Source organism: Strongylocentrotus purpuratus, unplaced genomic scaffold (genome assembly GCF_000002235.5).
Source record: "Strongylocentrotus purpuratus isolate Spur 01 unplaced genomic scaffold, Spur_5.0 spur5_scaffold_4, whole genome shotgun sequence".
Lineage (NCBI taxonomy): Eukaryota > Metazoa > Echinodermata > Echinoidea > Camarodonta > Strongylocentrotidae > Strongylocentrotus > Strongylocentrotus purpuratus.
This window is the reverse complement of record NW_022145610.1, coordinates 10,177,806-10,203,131: the sequence shown is the minus strand read 5'-3', so window position 1 is coordinate 10,203,131 and position 25,326 is coordinate 10,177,806. Positions and strand designations below refer to the sequence as shown.

General features: G+C 36.3%; 1 protein-coding gene across 2 annotated transcripts in view; it reads left to right on the top strand.

Moving 5' to 3' along the window:
• LOC755644 (pre-mRNA-splicing factor SYF1) overlaps positions 1-18,455 on the top strand; it is a 41,435-nt gene extending 22,980 nt beyond the window's left edge. For both annotated transcript variants that reach the window (XM_030997091.1, XM_030997092.1), the window contains 13 exons: positions 6,172-6,272; positions 6,808-6,883; positions 7,346-7,432; positions 8,038-8,151; positions 8,866-8,952; positions 9,805-9,880; positions 10,128-10,237; positions 10,885-11,088; positions 13,574-13,690; positions 14,093-14,135; positions 15,578-15,695; positions 16,334-16,446; positions 17,015-18,455. In XM_030997091.1, the coding sequence (XP_030852951.1) occupies positions 6,172-6,272; positions 6,808-6,883; positions 7,346-7,432; positions 8,038-8,151; positions 8,866-8,952; positions 9,805-9,880; positions 10,128-10,237; positions 10,885-11,088; positions 13,574-13,690; positions 14,093-14,135; positions 15,578-15,695; positions 16,334-16,446; positions 17,015-17,094 (1,326 nt within the window). In that variant the 3' untranslated portion in view covers positions 17,095-18,455. The remainder of the gene's footprint in view (positions 1-6,171; positions 6,273-6,807; positions 6,884-7,345; positions 7,433-8,037; positions 8,152-8,865; positions 8,953-9,804; positions 9,881-10,127; positions 10,238-10,884; positions 11,089-13,573; positions 13,691-14,092; positions 14,136-15,577; positions 15,696-16,333; positions 16,447-17,014) is intronic.
• Positions 18,456-25,326: the final 6,871 nt, after the last annotated feature.

Sequence of the window (25,326 nt, the reverse complement as noted above, 5' to 3'; positions counted from 1 at the left end):
ACAAGGTATACAATCTCCATGGAATACACCACCGGCAGTCGATGGCAGGAGGTCAGGTCATCCAAGTAAGAAAATTCAATGTACATTTGGAGGATGGCGATGAGCGCAAAAGCTAAGAGATTCGTGCCGTAAATCAACCCCAGCGTGCGCAGGATCTGACGATTCTCGTCCCGACGCGCTCTCATGAGGGCAGCGGATTTCTTAGTGATGGCGTTGAAGATGACGACGTAACATATCCCGGTTGCCAAGGTGACCAGGAAGTTGATGGCTACCACGAGGATGAACATCCCAGGATGTTCATCCTTGAGAGTAACAAAGCTGGTGCCTAGTCCAACTCCAAGGATCCACAGGATGAGGCTGGTTGCTAGGCAACGGGGCGTGGTGATGATGCCATTGACGCCAAACGGGTCTATAGAGATGGTGATGAGCTGGTAAGCAGCTACCAAGAGGATGCTAATGTTGGACATAGAGCTGGAGATGCATATATTCCAGTTGTAGAAGCAAGATTCAATTTCGAGCTGGAAGACAATGTGGATGAAAGAGGTAAAGAATTTTAAAATTAGGCATGAACTCTCCTCTGCCACTAAAGTGTACAATATTGACATGATCAAAGTAAAAAAAAATTAAATTTCATTATTGTTTAATATTTCACTTAAAGGGATTAGGTAACTTTATCTCAGATTCTGAAAAAAAATCCTGGATTTAGATCATGCTGCAATGATAATTATAAACCTTTAGGTCAGTCAGGAACCCCATGACTTTTACAAGCTGATCGCCTGTCTGATTATCAATCGAAACAAAATTTTGCGTTTGCCAAATGGTTTTCATAACACTACAGTCTATTGGGGAAAACGAGTATTGTAAAACAAGTATTGTAAAACGGGTCACTCAAAGATTTTTACTTTTTGAGGCACTTCCTGATCATTTTGAAGCACAATTTTTTTTAGGGCTTCAAATCAATATTACAGCATATCACAGACACTGCTAACATGTAGTGCCATGCTTCTCAGATTTAACATTGCGCCTTTAAGCTACATACATGTACATATCTGCCGTTGGAACAACAAGCTTCACAGACATACCAATTTAGAAATTGAAATGTTGGACACACAGTTAAGATTCTTGGGCTGAATTAGGCACCTACAGTGTGGAACAGATTAGACAAAAAAAGAATCAAAAAAATTCACTAGTCAGGACACACACACATTACAAAATGACAGTATCCAATTCTGTATTTTGGAAAGCTCGAACTTAAAGTCATATAAAACATTTTGTTTGAGATGTATTTAAGTGATTGTTTTGAAAAGTCATTGTAATTTTTAAACTGGAGTTACATTAGAGGTACTGTACAACTGATCTTATGCCAGGCAGAAGAGTGAAAATGGATACGTGACTCACGGATATATTTCTAGAAGTCTTTAGTTTAGATATGTTATCTTTAATTGACTTCATCAATTTCTATACTCACAATTCAGTCTGCACGTTGACAAAATAATAGCTTTGCTTCTGTCTTATTTCATCACATTTCAATCAAAGCCGAGGAAATGTAAACTTAAAGCTAATCTTGAGATCTGGTATGGGAATCATATTTTTAGAGAAAGTTGCTATGATTTATCCTGGATTGTTTATCCTGCAGTAGATTGGTTGTTTTACCCAGTGAAATAAAAACAAACGCACAACTGGGCATCATCTTTGATAAAAACCACAACTCCCATTTACACATACATGTAGTGACCTGTGTTAAGCACATGGTGTCGGGCCTATTACCCAGATTTCCCTATCTTTCTATGCTCATTACTCCCCCACTATACATTTAATACCAAAATTGGTTGGCACATGTCATTTATTTTTAATCTTGAACATTCAGTGTCAGTTTTGTTGGATTCTGTGAGAATTTATTTTTCAGAACTCAAGTTTATCTTTTAATCAGAATTTATTTCGCGACCTTTGCCATACACATGACTGACTATTGCATACCATATCACCATACCAGGGGAGTGTTTCACAAAGACTAAGATCAACTTTAAGTTGGACTGAACTATTGCAGGCCATTCATACCACTGTTTACTCTCACCATTTACTGGCATTTGTCTCTCAAGGGACGTACAAATCGTGGTCACAAATCTACAGAATTTACATTTTTTGATAGTTCATTATTGAAGGAAAAAAATATCATCTAAAGATCATAATTGAGAGACCAATGGTGAGAGCAACCAGTGGCAAGAATGGCCTGCCGCATGTAGTTAAGTCCAACTTAAAGTTGATCTTGGTCTTTGTGAAACACTCCCCAGGAATAGCATTCCATTCACCTTGTTATGTAGCGTCGTTGAATACAGAATATCCGACACAGGGTAGGTGAGGGTTCCCAGCAGATCGGCAGCGAGCAGGTTAATGGGAAAGATGTACTGTTGTCTGTGAAGTTTCCGATGGCAAATGATAGGGACGAGAGTGGCAATCTTGAGGACGAGCGTGAATGCAAGAATGCATTGGCGAAACCTATGTAAGACGACGAAGTCCAGCACGTCGCATGGCGGTATGGTGGTGTTCATGGTGACCGCAGGTGCTGAAGTGTCTTCCATGGTTGTTCCTTGGTGGCTGACACTTTCTTCAGCAAAATACTTATGTCATTGGAGTATGGATTAAAAAAATAAATAACTCATTGTTAGAACTTCCAGAGCAAAATCCTTTCCAAATTTCCTGGCCTGCCCTCCACAAAGCATTTTAGTTTGAAACTCTCTTCATGAAAAAGGCAGTTAAAGTTGAAACTGTTGTAGACTCATCAGTAGATACATATTTTGTTATGCATGACAGCAAAGCCAGTCTTGCACAATTACCTTAACATTTTGCACATGTGATGGATACATGATAGAAATAAAAAGTTAGTTTCATGCATTTATGGAACATGTTGTATCTCAATTTTTCTAAAATTGACAATTAAGTCCTTATTCCACAGAGCGCTTCAGTTATTTAAGTTCAGGCTCATAAATGTTGAGGACAAATGAAAACTGCTTGATTTTTTAGAAGAACTTGATACATCAAAATGCTTCCAAATCTGTGAAAATTAAGTCTTTCCTGACTAGGCACTAGGCATTATAATACATGTACACTGTAGATACACCTTGCCATATCCAAATTCTTTCATGATTGATATCGAAGGCGTTTTCTTCTTCAAAGCACTGCTCTCATCTTTTTCTATGATTGGCGATTAAGTCCTTGTGTCACAGAGCACTACACTTTAAGTTCAGGCTTATAGTTGTCAAAGACAAATTAAAACCGCATGATTTTTTTAGAAGAACTTGATATATCAAAATGCTTCCAAATCTGTGAAAATGAAGTCTTTCCTGACTGGGTAGTAGATATCTCACCGGAGTTGAGAGTTGCACCTTGCAGCTAGTATCCTAATTCTTCCATAAGCGATAATGAAGGTCTCTCTTCTCTCCTACAAAGCATAGCTCTTGCTGAGTTTCGAACAATAAACAGAGAATAGAAACAAAATGCATGATAGCGTCATTGGTAGAACCTAGAAACCTGAAAGACAGGGTCGTGTCACTTTTCTAATTATGAGCATAATGTATCATATCTATTACCTTGGCAACCTCATGGTCAAATAATTGTCGCCAGTTGTTGAAATAGGGGCCTCTGCATTACCAGATAATTGAATGATATTGTGTGCGGTGCTCTGTCAATCAACTTGCATATTGGAAACCTGTCGGCAAACATTGCATGCGCTTTTGAAAAGCGAACTAGTTAGCGAGTCATGAAGTTCATTACTGGGATGTAATCGATATGAGCTCTCGATTATTGATTTTAAAACTGGGGTTGTCATTTGCCATGGATTTTTGTTAGATTTCATATTCCGAATGTAGATATTAATTGCATGTTGCTTGCCATTAATTTTTATACATAGGGCTAGGGCAATCATGTTGTGCCTGTAGAGAGGGGGGGGGGGAGATATCTTGTACATGTATACATAAAGACAGATGGGCAATCTTTAGATTCTAGTACCCAACCCCTCCCCCTCCCCATATAAACATACACAGAAATTGAAAGTTAATAATTTATTTGGTATTAATTTATTGTAATAACATATATATATATATATATATATATATATATATATATATAAAAAACATGAGAGTTATTACCGGTATTCAGGAAAATACAAAAATAAATGAAAGAAAAAGAAATGCTGCTTTATGAAATGCAAAACTAGTCACGGTGTGAATAATTTAGAACTTTTGTCGTTGAAATATACAGGGTAATCGAAGATTTAATGTAGCACTAGATGGCACAAGGACATACTTATTAAGATGTATATTTAACCGGCTCTCTGTATAAGCTTCATAAAACAAGAATGATAAAAAAAAAAGGTTAATTAAAATGTGGACAAAAATGAAGAACAAGAATTTTTCATTAATTTGTGTGGAGTAGTACATCAGAAAAGTGTGTGATAGGAATATCAAAATGTCAAATCAGCTAGCTCACACAGCTGTCTGATGTGTATGTAAGGCCAAATAAAAAAAAACATGTTTAGCGTCCTGCTTTTTCGAAAAATAGGAAGGAGGAGGCCTTTTTTTTCTTCAAAATGGCCGCTCGGTACATTTTCCCTGATTTTAAAATCAGAAATAGATCCATTTTAGCAGTGTTTTTCATGTTTTTTTCTTTAAAAAAAGTATTTAATTTTTTTTTCAAAAATAGGAGGCGGCCCCCAAAAAGGAAGGGGACGCTAAACATGTATATTTTTTTCAATGGCCTAATAAAGGAAAACCTTTTTTGGGGGGAGGGGGGATTTCTAAACAATTGTGACTGGACTGTTAACCCGCAGTAGTGCAGTTTTCTAAAGGTCTAATCAATCAGGCCTAATGAATCAGCTTTTCCAAATCAAATTGGCATCAATTATTTGTAGTTCCTACTATTTCGTTATTAAAAAAATATATATCATTCAGATGAATGGTGTGAATGAAAATTACAAAAAACAACAACAACAAATTGCCAATTTATACATGGAAATAGTGATGATAACTTTCAGTCTGTGTTGCCAATATAGAGTCTTGAATGACCATTTCTGATTAAATGGCTCTTATTGTAACATAAACAGACTCAAATTTTCCAGTGACTTTTGCTCTATCTGCTCATGTACCTGTTGTGTGTTTGATGTAGTGTGAATGGCTGAATGTGATGTGAATGAACATGGTGTGCTTTTAAAGTGTGGTGTGAATGAACAGGGTGTAGTATGACTGGGCTGGATGTGGTGTGAATGGATATGATGTGGTACATGTTGGTGTGGTGTGACTGGACAGAGTGTGGTGTGACTGGACTGGATGCAGTGTGAATGAAATAGCTGTGATTTAAATGGACATGGTCATGTGGTGTGAATGGACATGATGTGCTACGTGCGGTGTGACTGAACAGGGTGTAGTGTGAATGAAATGTTGTGATTTGAATGGCCAGGGTCATGTGGTGTGAAAAGACAAGGCGTGGTATGAATGGACAGAGTGCAGTTTAGATGACCAGAAATAACTCTGCTATGAATGCTTGCAGGCTAAGGTTATCTTTGAGAAGGGGACCAAGGTTGAATACATAAAAGTAGATGAACAGACCACAGAGGGTCTGGTGTGAATGAATTAATGTGGTGTCTGAATAGACGAGGTCTGGTGTGAATGTCCAGAAAAAGCATCTTCTTAATCATTTATATCTATTTTATCCTCTATACAGGCGAGGTTTATCATTAAGAAAAGAACCAAGGTTGAATCTATGAGTACATAGATGAATTGACTGGAGTCTGGTGTGAATAGACTTTATCTGGTGTGAATGGACAAAATAGCTCTATTTCTAATGGCATTTTATTTATTTGTGTCCTCTATACAGGCTAGGGTGATATTTGAGAAAGAAACCAAGGTTTAGTACATGAAAGAAGATGTACTGGGTAGAGTCTGGTGTGAATAGACTTTATCTGATGTGAATGGACAAAAAATAGCTCTCATTTTTGGCATCGTATTCATTTGTGATCTCTATACAGGCTAGGGTGATATTTGAGAAAAGAACCAACATCGAATCTATGAATGTAGATGAACTGACCGGAGTTTGGTGTGAATAGACATTGTTTGGTGTGAATGGACATGAAAGCTTTATTTTTTAATGGTATTAAATTAATTTGTGTCCTCTATACAGGCTAGGGTGATATTTGAGAAAGGAACCAAGGTTGAGTACATGAAAGTAGATGAACTGGCCGGAGTCTGGTGTGAATGGGCAGAGATGGAGATAAGACACGAGTAAGTGAATGCAAGCTTTATCTCACGTTCATATGCATCGCTCTTCATATTGACCTTGTGTATGATATATACAGGACCACAGGAAAAAGTATAAATCTAAAATTTCAGCTCCTCCTATTTTTGGTTCTGTAAGACAACAATGAATGTGTTAGAACACAAGTTTTATGGATATTTTAAAAGGTAAGATTTAAGGATATATAATAATCATAGTCCTTAATTAAGACTTTCTTATTCTCACTTTTATGTGAACAGTATGTTTTCATAAAGTAATGATAGCACCCATGTTTGCTTTGATTTAAGCAATCGTCTCATTTTGTTATATATTTTATATATATATAATGCAAAAGGAAATGAGAGAATAATTGCTTATTTTGTAGCTTAAATTAAAGTTCTCCATTGCCGTCATCCTTTTTTTATTTTTTGTTTGTTGCAAACATACATGTATATATATAAATGATTTATTTGATAATGAGATGATTATTAAAGATATATGACCTAACTGTATAATGTCCTTCTCTTGACCTTTGCTGCACAGGAACTATGATGCTGCACTGAAGCTGATGCGTAGGGCGACGGCGGCACCCGGCAGGAAGGCTGCGTACCATGACAAGGTATGCCCAGTTTCTTGTGGATCACGATCATGAAATTAAAAGTGACTCTGTAACATTGTTGAAAGTTGATGAAAAAATTGCATAATGTTGGTATGAAATGTTACTTATAATATTCCTTTTACTGTACTACCCCTCTAACATGCAAAAAATCCTGGTTTTCTTTGAAGGCGTCACTGTGCAACTCCCTCTAATTGTAAATTCTCACAACCATTTTTCAAATTTACCCAACCGTTTTTTCATGAAAAAAAAGACATAAGACAGGCTTTTAAAAATCTTTCAACACTTGATTGTCTGGAATGGTGTATAGAGCTTATTCATTGCTGTATGACGATTTACATTCACTTAAAATGTAACTGTAATATAATTGTAATAATGTAGTTTGGAGAATTAAGGAATCGATCAGATCATTTTTTTCCAATTTGTATTATTAATTTTCTTTTTTTTCTGTCTGTTTCTTATTAGAGTGAACCTGTCCAGAACAGACTTTATAAGAACCTGAAGCTCTGGTCTATGTATGCTGATCTAGAGGAGAGCTTTGGAACTTTCAAGGTGAAAAAACATGCTTTTACCATTTTATAACACCTTTGACGATGATGACAATATTTTGCCTTCATAACCTTGTAAAACTATTGTTTATGATACAGAGTACCAGGGGTGTGTGTAATCACATCCATGATTTGTGCGTTACCAATGTTGTAAGCGAATCAGATCGTAACTTGAGAAGTTCTCATGTTAATTTGCATTGCCAATTTGATACCTTCCATGTCACAAAATCAGAATTTCACATTGTTAAACCATTGTTAATTGATGTCAAGTATTTTTCTGTATGTATACAAATATTTTGTTAATGCTTAATTAAGCCCAAGTCAAAACATTTAATCGACGGTTAAACGACCGCATCCTTTGAAACCGTTTAGCATTTCTCGCTCCGTTTAAACATTATTTTTGTGCAATTTATTACATGTGAATTCTTTTTGTTTTTGAGATTTAATTGCCGATACGAAACTCCTAAATTAATAATTATTGGCAAGACTTTGTTGCCCGTACAGAGATCTAAATTAGCTTAATGTAAAGCGTAGGGAAATGTATCATGCAATGCGCTATATAAACGTAACATACCGGTACTATTATTATCATTATTGTTTATGATACAGAGTACCAAGGCAGTGTACGATCGTGTCATTGATCTCCGTATTGCCACGCCCCAGATCATCATCAACTATGGCATGTTCCTGGAGGAGAACCAGTACTTTGAGGAGGCTTTTAAGGTTAGTTCCAGCCTTCCAGGCATCATCAAATTTCAGATCATGAATTCTTTTATTAAAAAATAATAAAATGTATACTTCGTGAATGAGAATAGACCAGTGCATGGTTAGCATACATGTTTGTCCCAAATGACCCCGAATATCCACAGATCTTCAAAACATGAAGAGGTCCCACTTTGTACATTTTAAAATAATCACTCCTACAGCGATGGAGGTGCTACATAAATAACCTTTGTTTCTCCTTTTCAAAAAATACTTCTGCTTGTGTATCATGGTGTGCACTGCTTGTGCATAAATGAATAATGATTACAAAGCTTTCATGAGCATGTATCCAGTATTTTGTCTCCGTGTATTTCACAATTTGGTCTGCAATGACCTTTTTCTGCTCATACTCAGACTGCAACTATGAACTGGCTTATTACATCCCATGGAAATATATTGTACATACATGTATGATCATAGGACAAGAAATGATGGTTGGGGGATTTGACAACTGTTACTTTAAACGAATCGGAATGCCATTTTTATGTTGTTCATTCTTCAATACAGCTGTCTGGAATTGTGTCATATTTCATGTCATTACATTCATATAGCTACATTTGTACACTTAACATGTTGTCACTTTTGTACACTTTAGTTTTGAGTGATTTAGGCAGTTTAGTGAAGGAAGTCGGTCTTTTGATTATCTCTCTGTTAATTTTCTTTGATTATTTTCAGGCATATGAGAAGGGGATCGGTCTCTTCAAGTGGCCAAATGTGTATGACATCTGGAATACCTATCTTACAAAGTTCATGGAGAGATATGTAAGTAGTCAGATTCTGTAATTTTGAGTGAGTGGGTTATAACGTACATGTCAGATATCAATTGATTTGTTGATTAATGAGTGAATGAGTTGAGCCAGTGAATGAGTTTGAGTGATTTAATGATTGTATTAAGTGAGTGTAAGTTAATATGTTTGAGTAAGTGATCAAGTGTGAGGTAAATGCAGTGAGTGAGTGAATTAATGTGAGTAAGTTTCATAATGTGCGTGAGTGAGTGTGAGTTATATAAAGTGAGCGAGCGAGTGAATGTGGGTTACATAAAGTGAGTGAGCGAGTGAGTATGGGTTACATAAAGTGAGTTAGTAAGTGTGTGTGAGTGTAAGTGAATGAGTGTGGGTTACATAAAGTGAGTGAATGTGTGAGTTACATAAACTGAGTGAGTGTGAGTTACATAAACTGAGTGAGTGTGAGTTACATAAAGTGAGTGCATGTGGGTTACATACATATAGTGAGTGAGTGTGAGTTAGATAAAGTGAGTGAGAGAGTGTGGGTTACATACAGTGAGTGAGTGTGGGTTACATACAGTGAGTGAGTGTGAGTTATATAAAGTGAGTAAGTGAGTGATTGATTGTGGGTTACATAAAGTAAGTAGGTGTGGGTTACATAAAGTGAGTGAGTGAGGTTGATTTACATAAAGTAAGTGGGTGTGAGTTACATAAAGTGAGTGAGTGAGGTTGATGTACATAAAGTAAGTGGGTGCGAGTTACATAAAGTGAATGATCTATTGAATGAATGAGTGACTGATTGGCTATGGATGTCTGAGTGAATAATTTGAATGAAAGCTGTAACGAGTGATTAAATTTATTCTAATTCTTCAAACCATCTCTATTCTAGGGAGGCAAGAAACTGGAGAGAACCAGAGACCTCTTTGAACAGTGCCTTGAAGACTGTCCTCCCAAATTTACCAAGAGTGAGTTGCTGCTTCTTTTTTAACTGCAAATTTTCTGTTAAGAATGTTAAATGTTTAATAAAGTATGATAAATATACGGAATTGGTCTCTGCAATAAAACAAAGCAAAGTTACTTATGAGTTCTCATAGTATTAACTAGAATTATCTTGTCCTTACCTTGATCATAACAATTAATGCATCACAGTTTTAATATATATAAAATGATTAAATAATTGTTATATATTTATTTCCATTTGATGCTGAACAGCTTTGTACCTGTTGTATGCCAAACTCGAGGAGAAATACGGATTATCCCGGCATGCTGTGGCCGTCTATGACAGGGCTACCAAAGCAGTGCTTCCCAAAGAGCAACACGAGGTATATATTATGCAAAATTGTTATCGTATGCAATTGTTTGGAATGGTTTAAATATAACCATGAAAAACATGGCTTAAATTTATTGATTGTATGAGTAATACTAAAATCAAATTGTATCTAATGACTATAAAGAATATCAAGATTTTTCAATGATTTGGGTTCTTTTTGCCAGATGTTCAACATTTACATCAGGCAAGTTGCTGGCATATATGATGTAATTTTCATTTTCTTGATTAACAAGTTTCAAAGAACATCCTTAATAAATTTGATTCTTTTTGGTCGATGTTAAGCATTAACATGAAGGGAGGTGCTGTTGCTAAGATATATGATGTGATTTTCACCTTCTCAATCACAAGTTTAATTTTTTTTAACTTTTTTTTTTAGTTTATAATTTTTTATTTTTTTTAAATTTTTTTTTAATTATAGATGTTTAACATTTACATCAAGCTAGTTTGCGGGTGATTTATGATGTAATTTTCACCTTCTTGATCACAATTTAACTTTCAAAATCCATCTCAATAAATTTGATTCTTTTTCGTGATAGATGTTCAACATTAACACCAAGCCGGTTACTAAAATAAATGATGTGATTTTCACAAGTTGAATAAAAAAAACATTCTCAATAAATTTCACCCTTTTTTTGTTAGATGTTCAACATTTACATCAAGCGAGTTGCCGAGGTGTACGGCGTCACCCAGACCAGACCCATCTATGAGAAAGCTGTGGAAATTCTACCCGACATCGAAGCCAGAGAGATGTGCCTCCGGTTTGCTGATCTGGAACGCAAGCTGGGCGAGATCGACAGAGCGAGGGCGGTCTACGCTCACTGCTCGCAGATGTGTGATCCACGCGTAAGTTTATTGATGGTTCTTCATTTTCATGAGAATGATTAATTGGTAGATTCAGTGGGGGGGGGGGGGGTATCCAGATAAAAGAGGTATGAAGATATGAAGAAGATTATTAATATTTATGAACAGGGCACTGTTTCATAAAACTTGTAATCAATATTAAATGCCACAGATCTATGACAAATCTGCTCACAGTCAATCAAGTGTAAGGATTTCAGTAGCTTATAACAATTATTATATACCTCACTTAAGAAATCCAGCCATCTGATTGGTCGAAATTGCAGTCATAAACTTTAACTGTTCCCGAAAATTCCCAGTAACCATGGTTAAAACAGTTCAAAATCCCAATAACCATGGTTATTGGGAAAATAGGTCAGTCTCCATGGTTACCCCATAGGTTTACATGTTAAAAAATGGTCTGAGCGATCGAGGATACCGTACATGTGCGAAGAATTGGTCGGTAATTTCAATACAATTGAATCTCGATCGATCTTACCGACAATTTTATCTTGCATTGTTGACATGAAGACGAAAATAAACTTCCAAAAACAAAAAAACAACATCTGCCGATAGATCTTGATCTAAGTTCGTGCCAATATGCATTGCAAAAGTAAAAGAAGGGCCCGTTTAATGGAGCAGCGGCGAAGCATCCACCACTCGAAGCCGTTTTTAATCCATTTTAATGTATATATTAGAGAAAACTACTGTATATGGTGACAGAGCGCACGGGCGGAGCGGTCTAAGGCGCTGTCTTTACTCACCCCACCTTTTGTACGCAAGAGTTCGAATCCCATCTTCGACAAAAGTTTTTTTATTTTTTTTAGTCTATTTTTTTTCGGCATATAAAAGTATTAATGACTGCTTTAATATTCGAGAAATAGTTGTTTTATACGCTCTCGGGAAGGTTACAATTGGGCTATTGCCCTCGGCACGCCTCGGGGCAATAGCACAATTCTAACCTTCCCTTGAGCGTATAAAAACAACTATTTCTCTCAAAGCAGTCATTAATACTATATCGTATCTTGTTATCGATAACAAGTTTTATGAAACGGTCCAGAACTGGCTTCCATCTTTTTGACTAATCATATTCTCGGGAAAAGTGCCATCTTCGAGCTAGTCTTATAAGAGGTTATAAGAACGATGATTGCCTAAAACATGGATTTACATTGTATGTGTACCCAGGATACATTGTACACACATTGTTGCTCATACATATATTTCTGCAAGATAATGATTGACTACAGTTTGATCGAGACGTGTAAGATACCATATGTATAACACCAGAGCTTAAACCCCAAATCTCTTGATTCCAAGTTGCATGTAGGAACAAACAAAAGTCAAATGAGTAATTCATACTAATACATGTATATGAAAGTAATGCAAACACATAACAGTTCCAACTGAATTATTCCTACCCTTAACAAGTTTTGTAATTTATTAAGTATGTGTAAAATAGATTTGTCACAATTTGTATATCTTGAGAATGTGACCTGTTGCAGGTTATATGTTAACATTAATCGGCAATGGCCCAAACTCAACCAGTAAAATTGTTATTCCATAGTTACGAAAAACACAAAAGCATCAAATTTATAAGGGGTATGAATAATTTATCGGTAGTTGTTCAATTAACTGTACATATAGTGTACAGTACATCTTTTATAAATGTCTCCTGCCCAAGTACACCTATTAAAGCCCCACAGCTCTACTTATAGCTACTTGCGCCCTCTATATAGCCTACAATGCCTAATCGGTGACCATTGGTCCCCCATGATCCTCTTTTTCTTATGTTAACTGAGAGCTGAGTTGATGAGATAACCACCTGTCCAGTGACCTTGTAGAGCGGCTTAATCCCTCCTGTAAACTATGGCAGATAAACTTTAAAGCCCCACAGCTCTACTTATAGCTACTTGCGCCCTCTATATAGCCTACAATGCCTAATCGGTGAACGTTGGTCCCACATGGTTCCCTAGTTTTTTTGATAGTTGAGAGCTGAGCTGATGAGATAACCACCTGTCAGTGACCATGCAGGGAGGTCTAATCTCTTCTCGCCAAACTAGTGCAGATAGGCTTTAAGTGCACCAAATTCAGATTCCTCTCCTCTCTGGTTCAGCAGTTTGGCTACTGCAGGGGGGTGTTTCACAAAGATCCTAACTAGAACTTAACTCTAAGTTGGACTTAAAAATTATGGACAGCCATTAGCATCTTTGAAAATACTTGGTAAAAATATTTTTGAAAGGCATAAAATGTTTATTCAAATCATTCATATTTTCTATCATTAAGGAGATTTCATATTCTTGTTGTGGAATTTATAAAATGTCTAAAATACTTGAATTTCTGCTTTTGATTATATTTCATTTTAAGGCTCCAATGGCTGTCCATAATTTTTAAGTCAAACTTAGTGTTAAGTTCTACTTAGGATCTTTGTGAAACACCCCCCTGGATTTTAATGTGTTCTATTTCTCTCTGTTGTTCTTTTCTTCTTGTCAAGGTGACGGCAACTTTCTGGCAGGTGTGGAAGGACTTTGAGATCAAGCACGGCAACGAGGATACGGTCAGGGAGATGCTGAGGATCAAGAGGAGCATCCAGGCCAAGTTTAACACTCAGGTATTCAAGATAAGATCAAAGATTCAAGATTTTTTATTTAACCATGACCATAAAAAAACATACAAATAATAATACAAAATACAGTATGGAATATGGAAAGAACAAAAGAAGAAAACAAAATCCACTTTGTGATGTATTTGAGTTTGTTACTGCATGTGGACTCTAAAATGAATATAAGCATTGGAAAGCAATCTACATCTATCAGCTAGTAATGTGTCAGATGATTTCAAGGACAGCTTTTGAAATGTCTGGAGCAATCATCATGACTTTCCAAAATTATCGTGTGAATGGCCGAATAAGCTTGTTTAATCAAAGATATGTTATATTGTTAGTAGTTCTCCAATTTTTCCTTCTGCAAACACGCTCTGACTTTTCTCTTTCGTTTCATTTATCTCATCTCAGGTGAATTTCATGTCAGCTCAGATGATTGCCGCAGAAGGAGCAGGTAAGTCTGAAAGGGATAACTATCCGAGGTTAAAGGTAAAGACCAGTTATGGTCATGCGATTGCATTGTGAAAGAAACGTTGTGGAATCGATCAGAAAAGGTTGATCATATAGCATCTAGCATCTGCAAGGTTCTGGAATCATCAAAATGATAAGAAATTTGGCCCATTCTTCGTAAAGTTACAAGCACTATACACAGAAAGATGTATATGGGACTACCCTATATCTCTCACAGACCATGAGAGAAATAAATTTACCAAATATATGGATTAGTAGGCGGTTTCCCGGCAAATTTTTAATCATCATGTATTAGTCAAAACATATTCTTTCACATGATTGGTAATGAGAGCTTCCATTTCATTTTTTGAAATTGGGGCGTTTCCAATACTGGTCTTTACCTTTAAAGGTCAAGTGGAGTGATCAAATTAAAAAAACATTGTACTCCTCCAAAATGTACCCTGCATCAGTGAAAAAAAGAGACGAGCAAACATGGGACCAGTGCTGTGTGTCTTATCTTACAAGCTCCTCTCCCATTTGCTCTGTACATAAAAAGTTATAAATATTTATTTTCTTGGTTATTGATGTCGGAAAAGACTAACTTCATGTAGTGGTTGTATAGAAATATATTTTCAATAATTATATTAGGCGTAATTGGATAATTGAAAATTTTCTTAAGAGAAAATGTAAATTGTTGAAGATTTTAGTACAGGGCGAATGGGAGGAGACCTCACAAGATACGTGACAGGGTTGCCAATAAGTGTCTGATTGATCACAACTTCAAAAATTCTTAACTTTCTTATTTTCAATTGGACTTTGCTCAAACTTTCACTGACCAGTTCCTCTTATTTTCTGCTTGTATTTAAACCACCTTAATATCAGGGTGGACTTCCCTTTTTTTAAATGAGCTCCAGTGATTAAAGCTGAATATTTTTGAAAGTGTCATAAATGTTTGAGACAACATATGAAAACTACTTGTTAATATTGAGTGCCACTAAAAATGCTTTAGAACACATCTCTCCTTCAAGTTTTCATATTTGTTTTTTGTGGAGCTAATTCTTAATTCATGTAAATTCTGCCCTTTCCATACAAAACACTTGGCATAGTATTAAAAAAATCCACAGTAAAAGAATACAATCATTTGTAGAGTGCCTTGAGCATCACGACCTTGGCAGATACAGACACTAGAGAAATCGTCTGCGTTATTTTCAGCAGTAATACGTATGACAGATTTGTTGTTTCATAATTACGCAGACTAAATATTTGCCATTAATAGTTTCTTTTTTTATTCATTTTCTTGTCCCTAGCCAAAATATCCACAGTATGAGAAATGCAGTCATTTGTAGAGTGCCTTAAGTAACACAACCTTGGCAGATACAACACTATTTCAATATTCATTTACACATTATTAATTTCTTTGTTAATTGTGTTTTCTTGCCCCCGCAGCCAAACCCAACTTAGCTGCAGTGGATGACATGCAGTTACTGGAACAGAGAGCACAGGCACTTGCTGCTGAGGCCGAGGCTGATAAACCAAGACTCAAGAAAGATATTCTCTTTGTCAGGTGAGCTCTCACTCCCTTGCCAACACGCATTGACAGTCTTCCTTTTCAGTACCCTAATTATACTTTTATTCATGCCTATTAATCTAGCTTGTCGACAGAGAAGATTAAATATGAGAGATATTTTTAATGATTTTACCATATGAATGTAAGTTCAGTGGTTGTCAAAGGAAATCCTTAGATATTGTCACAAAAGTTTTGGTCTGTCATGGAATTGATGTAATTTGCATCAGCCCTAGCTCACGGTGTGAAAGACTTCAACCAGTGAAGAAATGCACATGTTAAAATCTGAATGACTAGATAGAGAGTTTCGTTATTTCCTGGACAGCAGTATCCAATAGATCGGTAAAATATTCAAATGTTATGCATTCTGTTCAAAGAATGGTTGTTCTTGACAACGTGTAAGCTTGCCCAATGCTTGCCCAACATAGCAACAAGTAATGTATGCAGACTGGATTCCAAGTATTGTAGTTCATTCATTAATAACAGGTTAATGGAATACCTCTAGGTCCCCAAAAAAGACACATCCATAAATTTGAATATGTTAATAATAAACCAGTCTATTGAGAAAAGTGTTTATCCAAAATTACTCCCACTTGATTCATGTGCTGATGGTTGTTCCATTTTTTTTTTCTTCACAGGGGTGATACTGAAGCTAAGCGGGAGGCGGTTGCCGAGGCAACAAGAGCAGCCAACCCAGCAGAGATCAACATTGATGATGATGAGGATGAGGACAGTGAAGAAGAAGTGGATGGTAAGAGAGAATTATTTTGCTATCTGAATCTATTACAACAATAATTGTAGTACAGTGGAATATTGTTAGAAAGAAAGAAACTCACAACAAGATAACTCTTCTGGCCTTTTTTGGTACTATTTTATTTAGCCTGTTGCCCCTTCTTATAAAGAGTTGCGATTGATCTGAAGCAATCGCAAGTCCTCCAATCCATTCTAAATTTGCAGTTTCCTATCTCTTATGTACATAGTTGCAATCAGTCACAAATTATTTATAACATGGGGCCCTGATATAACAAGGTGCAATATAGCAAGATAATTTCCTTGGTCCAAAAGACGTAAAAGAAGGTTGCATTAGAATTACCATATATGGATTTGTAAAGTTTAATATGTACATATACCTTGTCTCTTATACAGTGGTTCTAAACCTGGATGAGGTCTTAATTTACTTATTTTTTCATCACCTTTGGACCATCTTCTGCTATTTTTTTGTCCCATCTTTCATTAGCAGTCCCATACAATGGTTTTCTCGTCATGATTATTCCCCTTGGTCCCATCTAAGTGTATTCTATGTTGTCATTATTTTACAGAGGTTAATGTGGAGCGGAAAGGTGTCCCATCTGAGGTGTTTGGTAGTATCAAAGCTGTCCAGGATGAAGAGGAGGATTAAGAATAAAGCATTCCTTCAACTTGAAAAGAGAGACGTCTAGCTCGTACCTTTGTGTAGCCTATCTATCCTCATCCATGGCATGAGCAGCAATGTCAGCGGTTGTACAAGACTTGGTCCTGCCACAATTTCCTACACAAGTTACTACACAAGTTGTACCTATCCTAAAATCCAATTGCAACCCTAAACCCTATCCTACATCTTTTGACTATTTTTAGCCTGGATCTATTGTCGCAGATCAGGGCCCCATTTTCACAAAACTTGTCATCACTGACAAATGACAGTTAATGTCATAAGCTAGTGAAATCCTTGCTTCTGATTGGTTATCAGCAGATTTACACTGATTTTTTTGTCATTTGTCATTGAAAAAGGCTTTGTGAAATGGGTCCCAGGTCAATGTGAGCAACGAGGAATGCATTTGTACTATGAATGCCTACATCTTTATTTTCCTGAAACAGAACAAATTGAAACAGAAAAAAGTTACATCTATTGTGAAGTTTATCCCCCCTGGAAGATATTTCATTTCTATTTAAACTGTGAAGAAAGCACTAAAAGAAGCCAAGAACACTATCCCTTGAAAATTTATTTATAACAACTACCGGTATCTAAAAACTTCATGGCATGGAAGGAGTAAGATTTGTCTTTAAGTCGCCAGCACCTTAATGCTTGAACATTGTTCGAAATGTACATGTAGTTGAACTGTATGTTCATTTCGTTTTTGTTCATTTGGCTTGTAATGAATGTCATGCAAGACATGCCTGAAAGTATTACAGAAAACTTGATGCTCGTTTTCAATGAGAATAGTTTCTTTTCATACTGTGGTGTGAGGAGTCATTTCAAAGGAATTCCATACCTCTGTAATTTACCCTTTTTAGTACGATCTTCCATCCCTTTTCCTCTTGGACCTATATTTCAATAGGCATCTGAAAATTGATTACTAAATAATATATCATTGATCGGGTGGTTACGATATTGTACTCATTGCTTTATTCTGGGGAATTGGGGCACTCATGATAAATGATTTTTTTAATAAAATAAACCTGTTTTATTTACAAATTTACATACCGTTACTTTTTTCTGTAATACATTTAATTCCAAATGGTTTAGGTTTTGTAAGAGTACCGGTAATGAATACATTGACATATGGTACATGTTTGAAATCAAAATGCATACGGTAATCAGTAGATAATTGTATTTGACACTGTTTACTTCATTGAACTATTGTGATACTGTCTATTAATCTTCTTGCATTGGTAATCATTGTTATGTACACAATGAAACAAGTAATTCCAATAATGTTCAGATTAACATAAAATGTATGTAACTCCATTTCTAGTGATATTAAAAGATTCATGATTTTCATACTATCTTTCTCCCTTTTTATTCATTTTTTGTTATGTGTGGTAATAATTATTTTATACATATTTTTTATATTTTTAAATTAAATATCTATATTCATCCAGAAACAAGTGATGATTTTCAAGACATTCGCATGATGAATATTTTTAAGTCAATTATCTCAAACTATAGCAGAAGTTTCTATCTTTTACAAGTTCCGTAACCGATTCATGTAATTATAATGACCAATGGCTGATTAACACAAATATTTCATAATGAGTTGTTATTTTAAGCCCAAAATAGCAATTCCCCCCAAAAGAATAAAACAACAATAGGAAAGCACAATAAAGAGGAATAAAATAAAATGTAACCACATAACAGTGAGACTTGTCTTACACCAATATAAAGTAAAAAAGTACACATGAATCGACACACAAATGACTTCCCCACTCCAATGTTTCTCTTATCAAATATATTCTTTATTTCATGTATTACAGTTACACATATTCCATAATCATGGTAGTAATACACTGTCATAATTCTCTTTCTCTTTTGCAGTACTTAAAAAAAAGATTAAAAAAGAACATATAATGCAAGTGTGTTCTTAAAAGTAAAATGACTTTACACAGCCATATAGGGGATGTCATTATATTTCATAACATATGATTTTTTTTAATAAATGCCTTGAATATGTGGTTACAGCTAGCTGTTGGTATTGGGTCATGCGAGAGAATGATTGTTTGCACCGACAGCATAGATTTAATACGCAGTCCCGTAACTGTTAAAACACCTTCCCATTTTAATAATACGTGTACGTCTGTACAACAAAAAAAGGAATTACGGTTTCAATGACATTTAATCCATGTACCATAATTTATGAATTATATCAAAATACTTGAACCTTTCATTATTTTTTAATCTCTCATAAATCCACAACATTCCCAATGCATTGAAGTTTAAATCTAGAAAAACCTCAAAGAACACATGCTTTGGGATGATAAAATGAAGAAGAAAAAAAAAGTGCTTAAACTGTTTCTATAGTACAGGTATGATAAAAGGGAAAAAAAATCACAGTAATATTACAGGAACCGAAAAGTCAAATGACAAAAATGAAAGAAACACACGCTCACATAAAAATACTAAACCAAGAGGATAGTCCTTTGAATAAAAGGATAACAAACCCGACTACAGGTATATTAAATGTACCTGGCATAATATATAATATAGTATTGGCAAGGATAAAATCTCTCCATTTTTTAAAGGATGTCAACATTGTAGGGCAATCTGAGGTATTCTACATGACCTTTTTGTGTACATACAATACATTCTTCTTATACATGAGCTAACACTGGTATTTAGAGTGTCGTAGCATGATATACGGTAATTGCTCAAACAACATTTAACGTGAAGTCTACAGAAACTTGGATTGTACCGAACTTATATTAATGCTGCGTTGAAAGCACTTGTTATAATTTTTGTCTCTAAAAAAAAAATTGCGAACATACTTGTAGTCCCTCCAAAGCAAGTTAGATCTTGTGCTTTCGGTACAAGTTTTTTAGTATGATATTCACAAATATTATTCAGAGTTTGCAGTGGAAATTCATTCTGGTAACATACCATAATTATAACACTTTTTTAATATAGTAAGATATAGACTTCATTGTAAGAGTATATATTCATGTTACACACACACTCGCACACACTAACTGAATGCATGACTTGGTTTCTCCAAAAAAAGTGCGTAAAAAAATATGATGGCTTCCAAGTGCATATCTACCTTTTGTGAAACAATACCCAGGTATCGGTCTTTAATATCAGTGCGTGACTAGCATGATGGTTCATCAACTTTCCAATACCATCATGAATTCACTCTAACAAAGTCCTAGTCCGGCAGCCAAATCCAGATTATTGGCCTAACCTTGTTTTATGGTCTATAGTTTTTTTTTCAATGGATTTTGATTGCTTAGACCTTCTATTTCAAGAATCCGATTGCTGACACTCTGTCAGCCTTGAGCAATTTAAGATATATGACGTCATACAAAATGGCCGCCAAAGTACATGATTTTCCTTTAAAAATGAATAATAAATATATAATAAGGATTTTTTTCTACAATTTTTGGCAGCCAAATGTCTGTATCTCTCTAGGACTATCACTAAAAATATGTTTCGTGGTGTTGCATGGCCAGAGATGACCAGCTTATTTGCATATTTTGAAATAGCGCCCTCTATAAACATATTAATTTGAATAAAATATGTGTGCCAGCCAAATGCCAATTTCTTAAATCTATGTCACGTTGAAATCATATTAAATGCTTTTGGGGGGAAACAATTGCAGTTGTGCTGCATTAATCTTTCATCGTGTTTGGTACAAATTTAGATAGGGTAGGTGTGGGGAATGGAAGCCCCTTAAGCAGATTTGCATAATTTACATAAACATGAACAATGTTACACATACAGACATTTTTGTATTCTCTTTAGTATTTTTTCTCTTTATTTGGTAACGAAATTGTGGTGATGATGTAACTCATTTAATAAGATAACAATGATTAATGACGTCATCACCAAAGGTCTCTCATTACCTACATGTGTAGGTATTAAGGGACAGTTACAATTCAAGACATTTTAAATACAATTTGAATGAAAATGGGATTGTTATAGTTAGTTCAAACACTTTTTGAAAGATATACATGCAGCCAATGAACTTACTGTAATTTTGAAACGATTTTAAAACAATGGGGCCCAAAATATTTCAGTAGTTTTTTGTTTACAGTAATAAAGGTGCTCTCAAATATGTTTAAATACTTTCAGAATAATGTTCTGGCAATATGACTTTTACATTTATCAAACTCATAGCATAGAAACAACTTCTTAAAATTGAATGCATTCAAATTAGAATGGTGACACGTACAACCAAATATGTTTCATGATAGTGCCTTTCAACATGAAATGGACAACTGGGGAGAAGTAAGCCCCCATCTTGGACCTGGTGTCCCCCATTACCTACACACATTTCTGATCAGACACCATTCATAATGTGAATTGCAACACCCATTCACAACACACAGTGGCCATACGCTTTCTGTGATGGTTGGCACATTTCATAAACTTCCTTTTAAAACTATTTTTTTTAAGAGCCACCCCTAAATATCTGCATACACCACAACATTCAGTGAAAATTGTGTTTTTATATCAGAGCAAAATTTTACGATCAAAATTGCTTATCTTGGTCAATTTTGCCAATTTTCTCGTAGAGAGAACGCACTGTAGTCTTCGAAATGAATTGGATATATGCAGTAGTGTTGTTGAAGGCAACATATGTCGCTATATCAATATTGGAGCCAACACGGACAGACAGTGATGGGTTCAAGCTTGGTGGTCTCCAATTCCCTACACCTACCCTACATATGTCAAGAAAAAAATGGCTATGAAAGAATTTATTTTTCAACAAATCGGTGAGAAGTGGTTTTACGGCACACATTATTATTCAATTAATAGGCTTTATTTAGACCAGCATTGCTCCAACGCCAGTGAATGTGGATAAAGCAGTTGACATCTATACTAGACAGATGCATGATTTTCAACAGAAATTACCTGGTGGATTCTATGTCACAATTTCCAAGAATGTTCAAACCGTGGCAGCCATGAAGAAGTCAATGTTGGGGTACAAAGTCTGTGAAAAGTTGATCTACTCCAGAGTAATAGGACTGCAGACAAGTTCAAGAGAGGTCAATGTCAAGGACATTTTGTCATAAGAGCTTTCACCAGTCCCAAAAGCACTTTTTGATGATTCTGGAAAAGAGCACTCCCATGTCAAAGACGGACTTATAGAATTTGACAAAAGTTGAGATGTCAGCCAGGCATGAGACACTGAAACAACCTTGTACAGTCATTGATGGTTGTGCTCTGCTGTGGATGAAAATCTGATGATGTTTGCTTGGTGTTTGACAGATCCGAGAGAGTATTTAGAGGTCATAACGGGTCGAGAGTCTTCCAACTCAGTCCCGCGTCACTGCTGCCCTCCAAGAAACTATCTCTTACTGTTCGTCGTCGTCGTCGTTGTCATATAGATCATGGCTCACCCTTGTGACCCGTTTTATGAGACCTTTTGATCGGCATCTGTCTCCTGCAATCCGGTAGAGTGTCTTTAGTATTTAGAGGGTGGCTAGTGATTTCCTTAAGGTCGTCAGTCCATCTGAGCTTGAGTCTTCCTTTGTTACGTGTTTCTTCAAAGGTACCTTGAATGATAATTTGTCAAGGTTGTCTCCTGATCTTCTGCTAACGTGACCAAAGTATTGTAGCTTGTACTTGTCAATCCTGGTAGCAAGTGGCGGTTGATCTCCGATGATGGACATTAATTGTGTCCATTGGTGTTGTAATCTCTTCATGATATCCCAAGTAGCTTCCTCCAACACCACATTTCAAAGGCAGATATTGCCGAGCTTCCACCCTCCTTGACAATCATTGACCCAAGAACATTATATGAACTTGTCCACTTGATCAACTTCTTCTCCATCAACCACCATGCTCTGTTGCATGTAGTTAATTTCCACCAATCATGATCTTGGTCTTTTTCACATTGAGGTAGGGTCCAAATTATTCACTTGCATCCTTCACTCTTTTTTAAGGAGTTCTAGTAGTTCTTCTGATGTTCCTGTTATAAGTGTTGTCAGTGGAATACTGAGCAAAAACACTAAGAGGGGCAGAAGAACAATCTGCATCACCACCACTCATACATGTTACATGCAGGCCCCGCGGAACTTTTTTTTTAAAGCGGGGGTGGGGGGGGGGGGGGTTGAAGTATTTACGATCAGGAAGAGAGGAGCGCAAATTGGCGTGGTGTTCAAGGGGCATAGCCCCCGGAAGCTCAAGGGTTTCAGGCATTTATTAACTGTAAGATGAACATATTTTGATACCTCATTTCACCTCGGGTCACTTTCTTTCTTTCTTTCTAGTTCTCTTTAACATACTTTATACAAAAAGTGAGTGGGGCTCAAGTCCCCTAAGCCCCGCTTTTCTGCGGACCCTGACATGTAGGCTTTTAAATAAGCATATTTTTTGCTTGACTGTGGATTTAGGATTTGTCATTTTCCAACATACGCTTAACAAATAATAATTTACTAAAAAGTGAGAAAAAACCCAGGAAAATCATGTCATTTCAGCAACATTTGTAAATCACTGGTATCGAATATATAAAAAAAAAAAGTTTGAATTTTGTTTGGGGGTTCAACTGTCCCCAACCCCCCCCCCCCCATACCCTTCCACATTAATACGCCAGAGAGTGTTGTATTGTCGGCGTATCTTAGGTTGGTGATCGTTCGTCCACCAACAGAAACTTGACCATAAAATGCCTTTCTCATGATGAATTCAGCATAGATGTTGAAAATTTATGGTTATAGGTTGCAGCCTTGACGGACAACTTGACCAATAGTGAACCTTTCGGTGTCGCCATTCTCTGCTCTTACTGTTGCTTCTTGGTATTGGTAGAGCGACTGGATGAGTTGAATTATATGTGCTGGAAAGCCCATCTAGCTCATAATCTTCCATAGGCGTTTATGTTGTACGCAGTCAAAAGCTTTGGAAAGATCAATAAAGCTAGGGAGAGAAGTTGTTGAAACGTGTCTCTAGTGTTGCTAACTTCACTATCTTTTCATGACAACAAACTACAGTTGATCGACATCATAATTATATGCGCGAGTCTGCAGGATGATTGGGTGCTCAGAAATAGGCAAAAGCACAAGCAGTCCTTTACCGTCAAGATGAGGTTCTTGTTGAAGTGATTCCAGGCAGTGATGTCATGCCAAGGAAACGTCTGTCCACAACATAGTTATGATGAAGCAGACAACATCAAAGAACAGCAAGCGATTGGAATTGATGCTAATGAGAAGATGTATGTTAGGGTCCTAGTGGATGACACAGACGTCTACGTACTACTTTTGCATATCTACATGACGGACTTATAAAACGCCAATGACCATGGAGACGCCCCTTCACAAATCGAACTGTTATTGATGTTCCTGCCAATGTAGACAAGTTAGGAGATATCATTCCATCGATGTTGGCAGGACATGCGTTGACGGGATGCGACACTCTTGGGGCATACTTTGGCATTGGATAGGGTACAATGCTGAAAGTGATGAAGCAGAAGATTCGACTCCCTTAGGACTGAGTTGGCAGTTGATGCAGCATGGTCATATGTCATCACTCAACCTACTCAATGCTTTGCTTTATGTTATGGACAGTCAACAACCAACTGAATGTCAGAGGCTCGTATCAACGTGTGGCTATCAAGGGTCCGAAGACTAGGAGCTCCAAATACCCCCAAACCTTGCCTCACCTCAAACTACTGAAGCGTTTGTAGAAAATGTTAAGAGAACTCATTTGCAAACATGCGTGTGGAAGCACGCATTACAGTCACGACCTTACTTTGCAGAATTAAGTGTTAAATGACACCCTCTTCCGCATGGAATATTTTAGGGTTCCCAACACTTTAGAGGGCTTTTAAACAAATTTCAAGATTTTGAAGCAAACTTATAAACGGATATAGTCCTGTATCGTAGTGGTAGTTCGTAATTTTTAGGTTAATTTAAAAGAATCTAGTACCTTAGAATACAAATCTAGTTTCTTAACGCTGTCACTGAAAATGGGCATTTATCACCATATGCCACCTCATATCTATGGGACAGAGAGCATAAAATTCAACCGTGTTTTCTTCGAGTATCAAATTACAAAATAAAAAAAATGTGCAGCACAATCTTTACTCACTGTATCCAGTGCATCTGACTCATGACATATGATAATCTCATGTTAGAAATTGGTAATTGGCCATCATTTTGACCTATGCAAGTTAATGTGTCTATAGAGGGCGCCATTCCGAATTATGCAAATTTGCATATCATT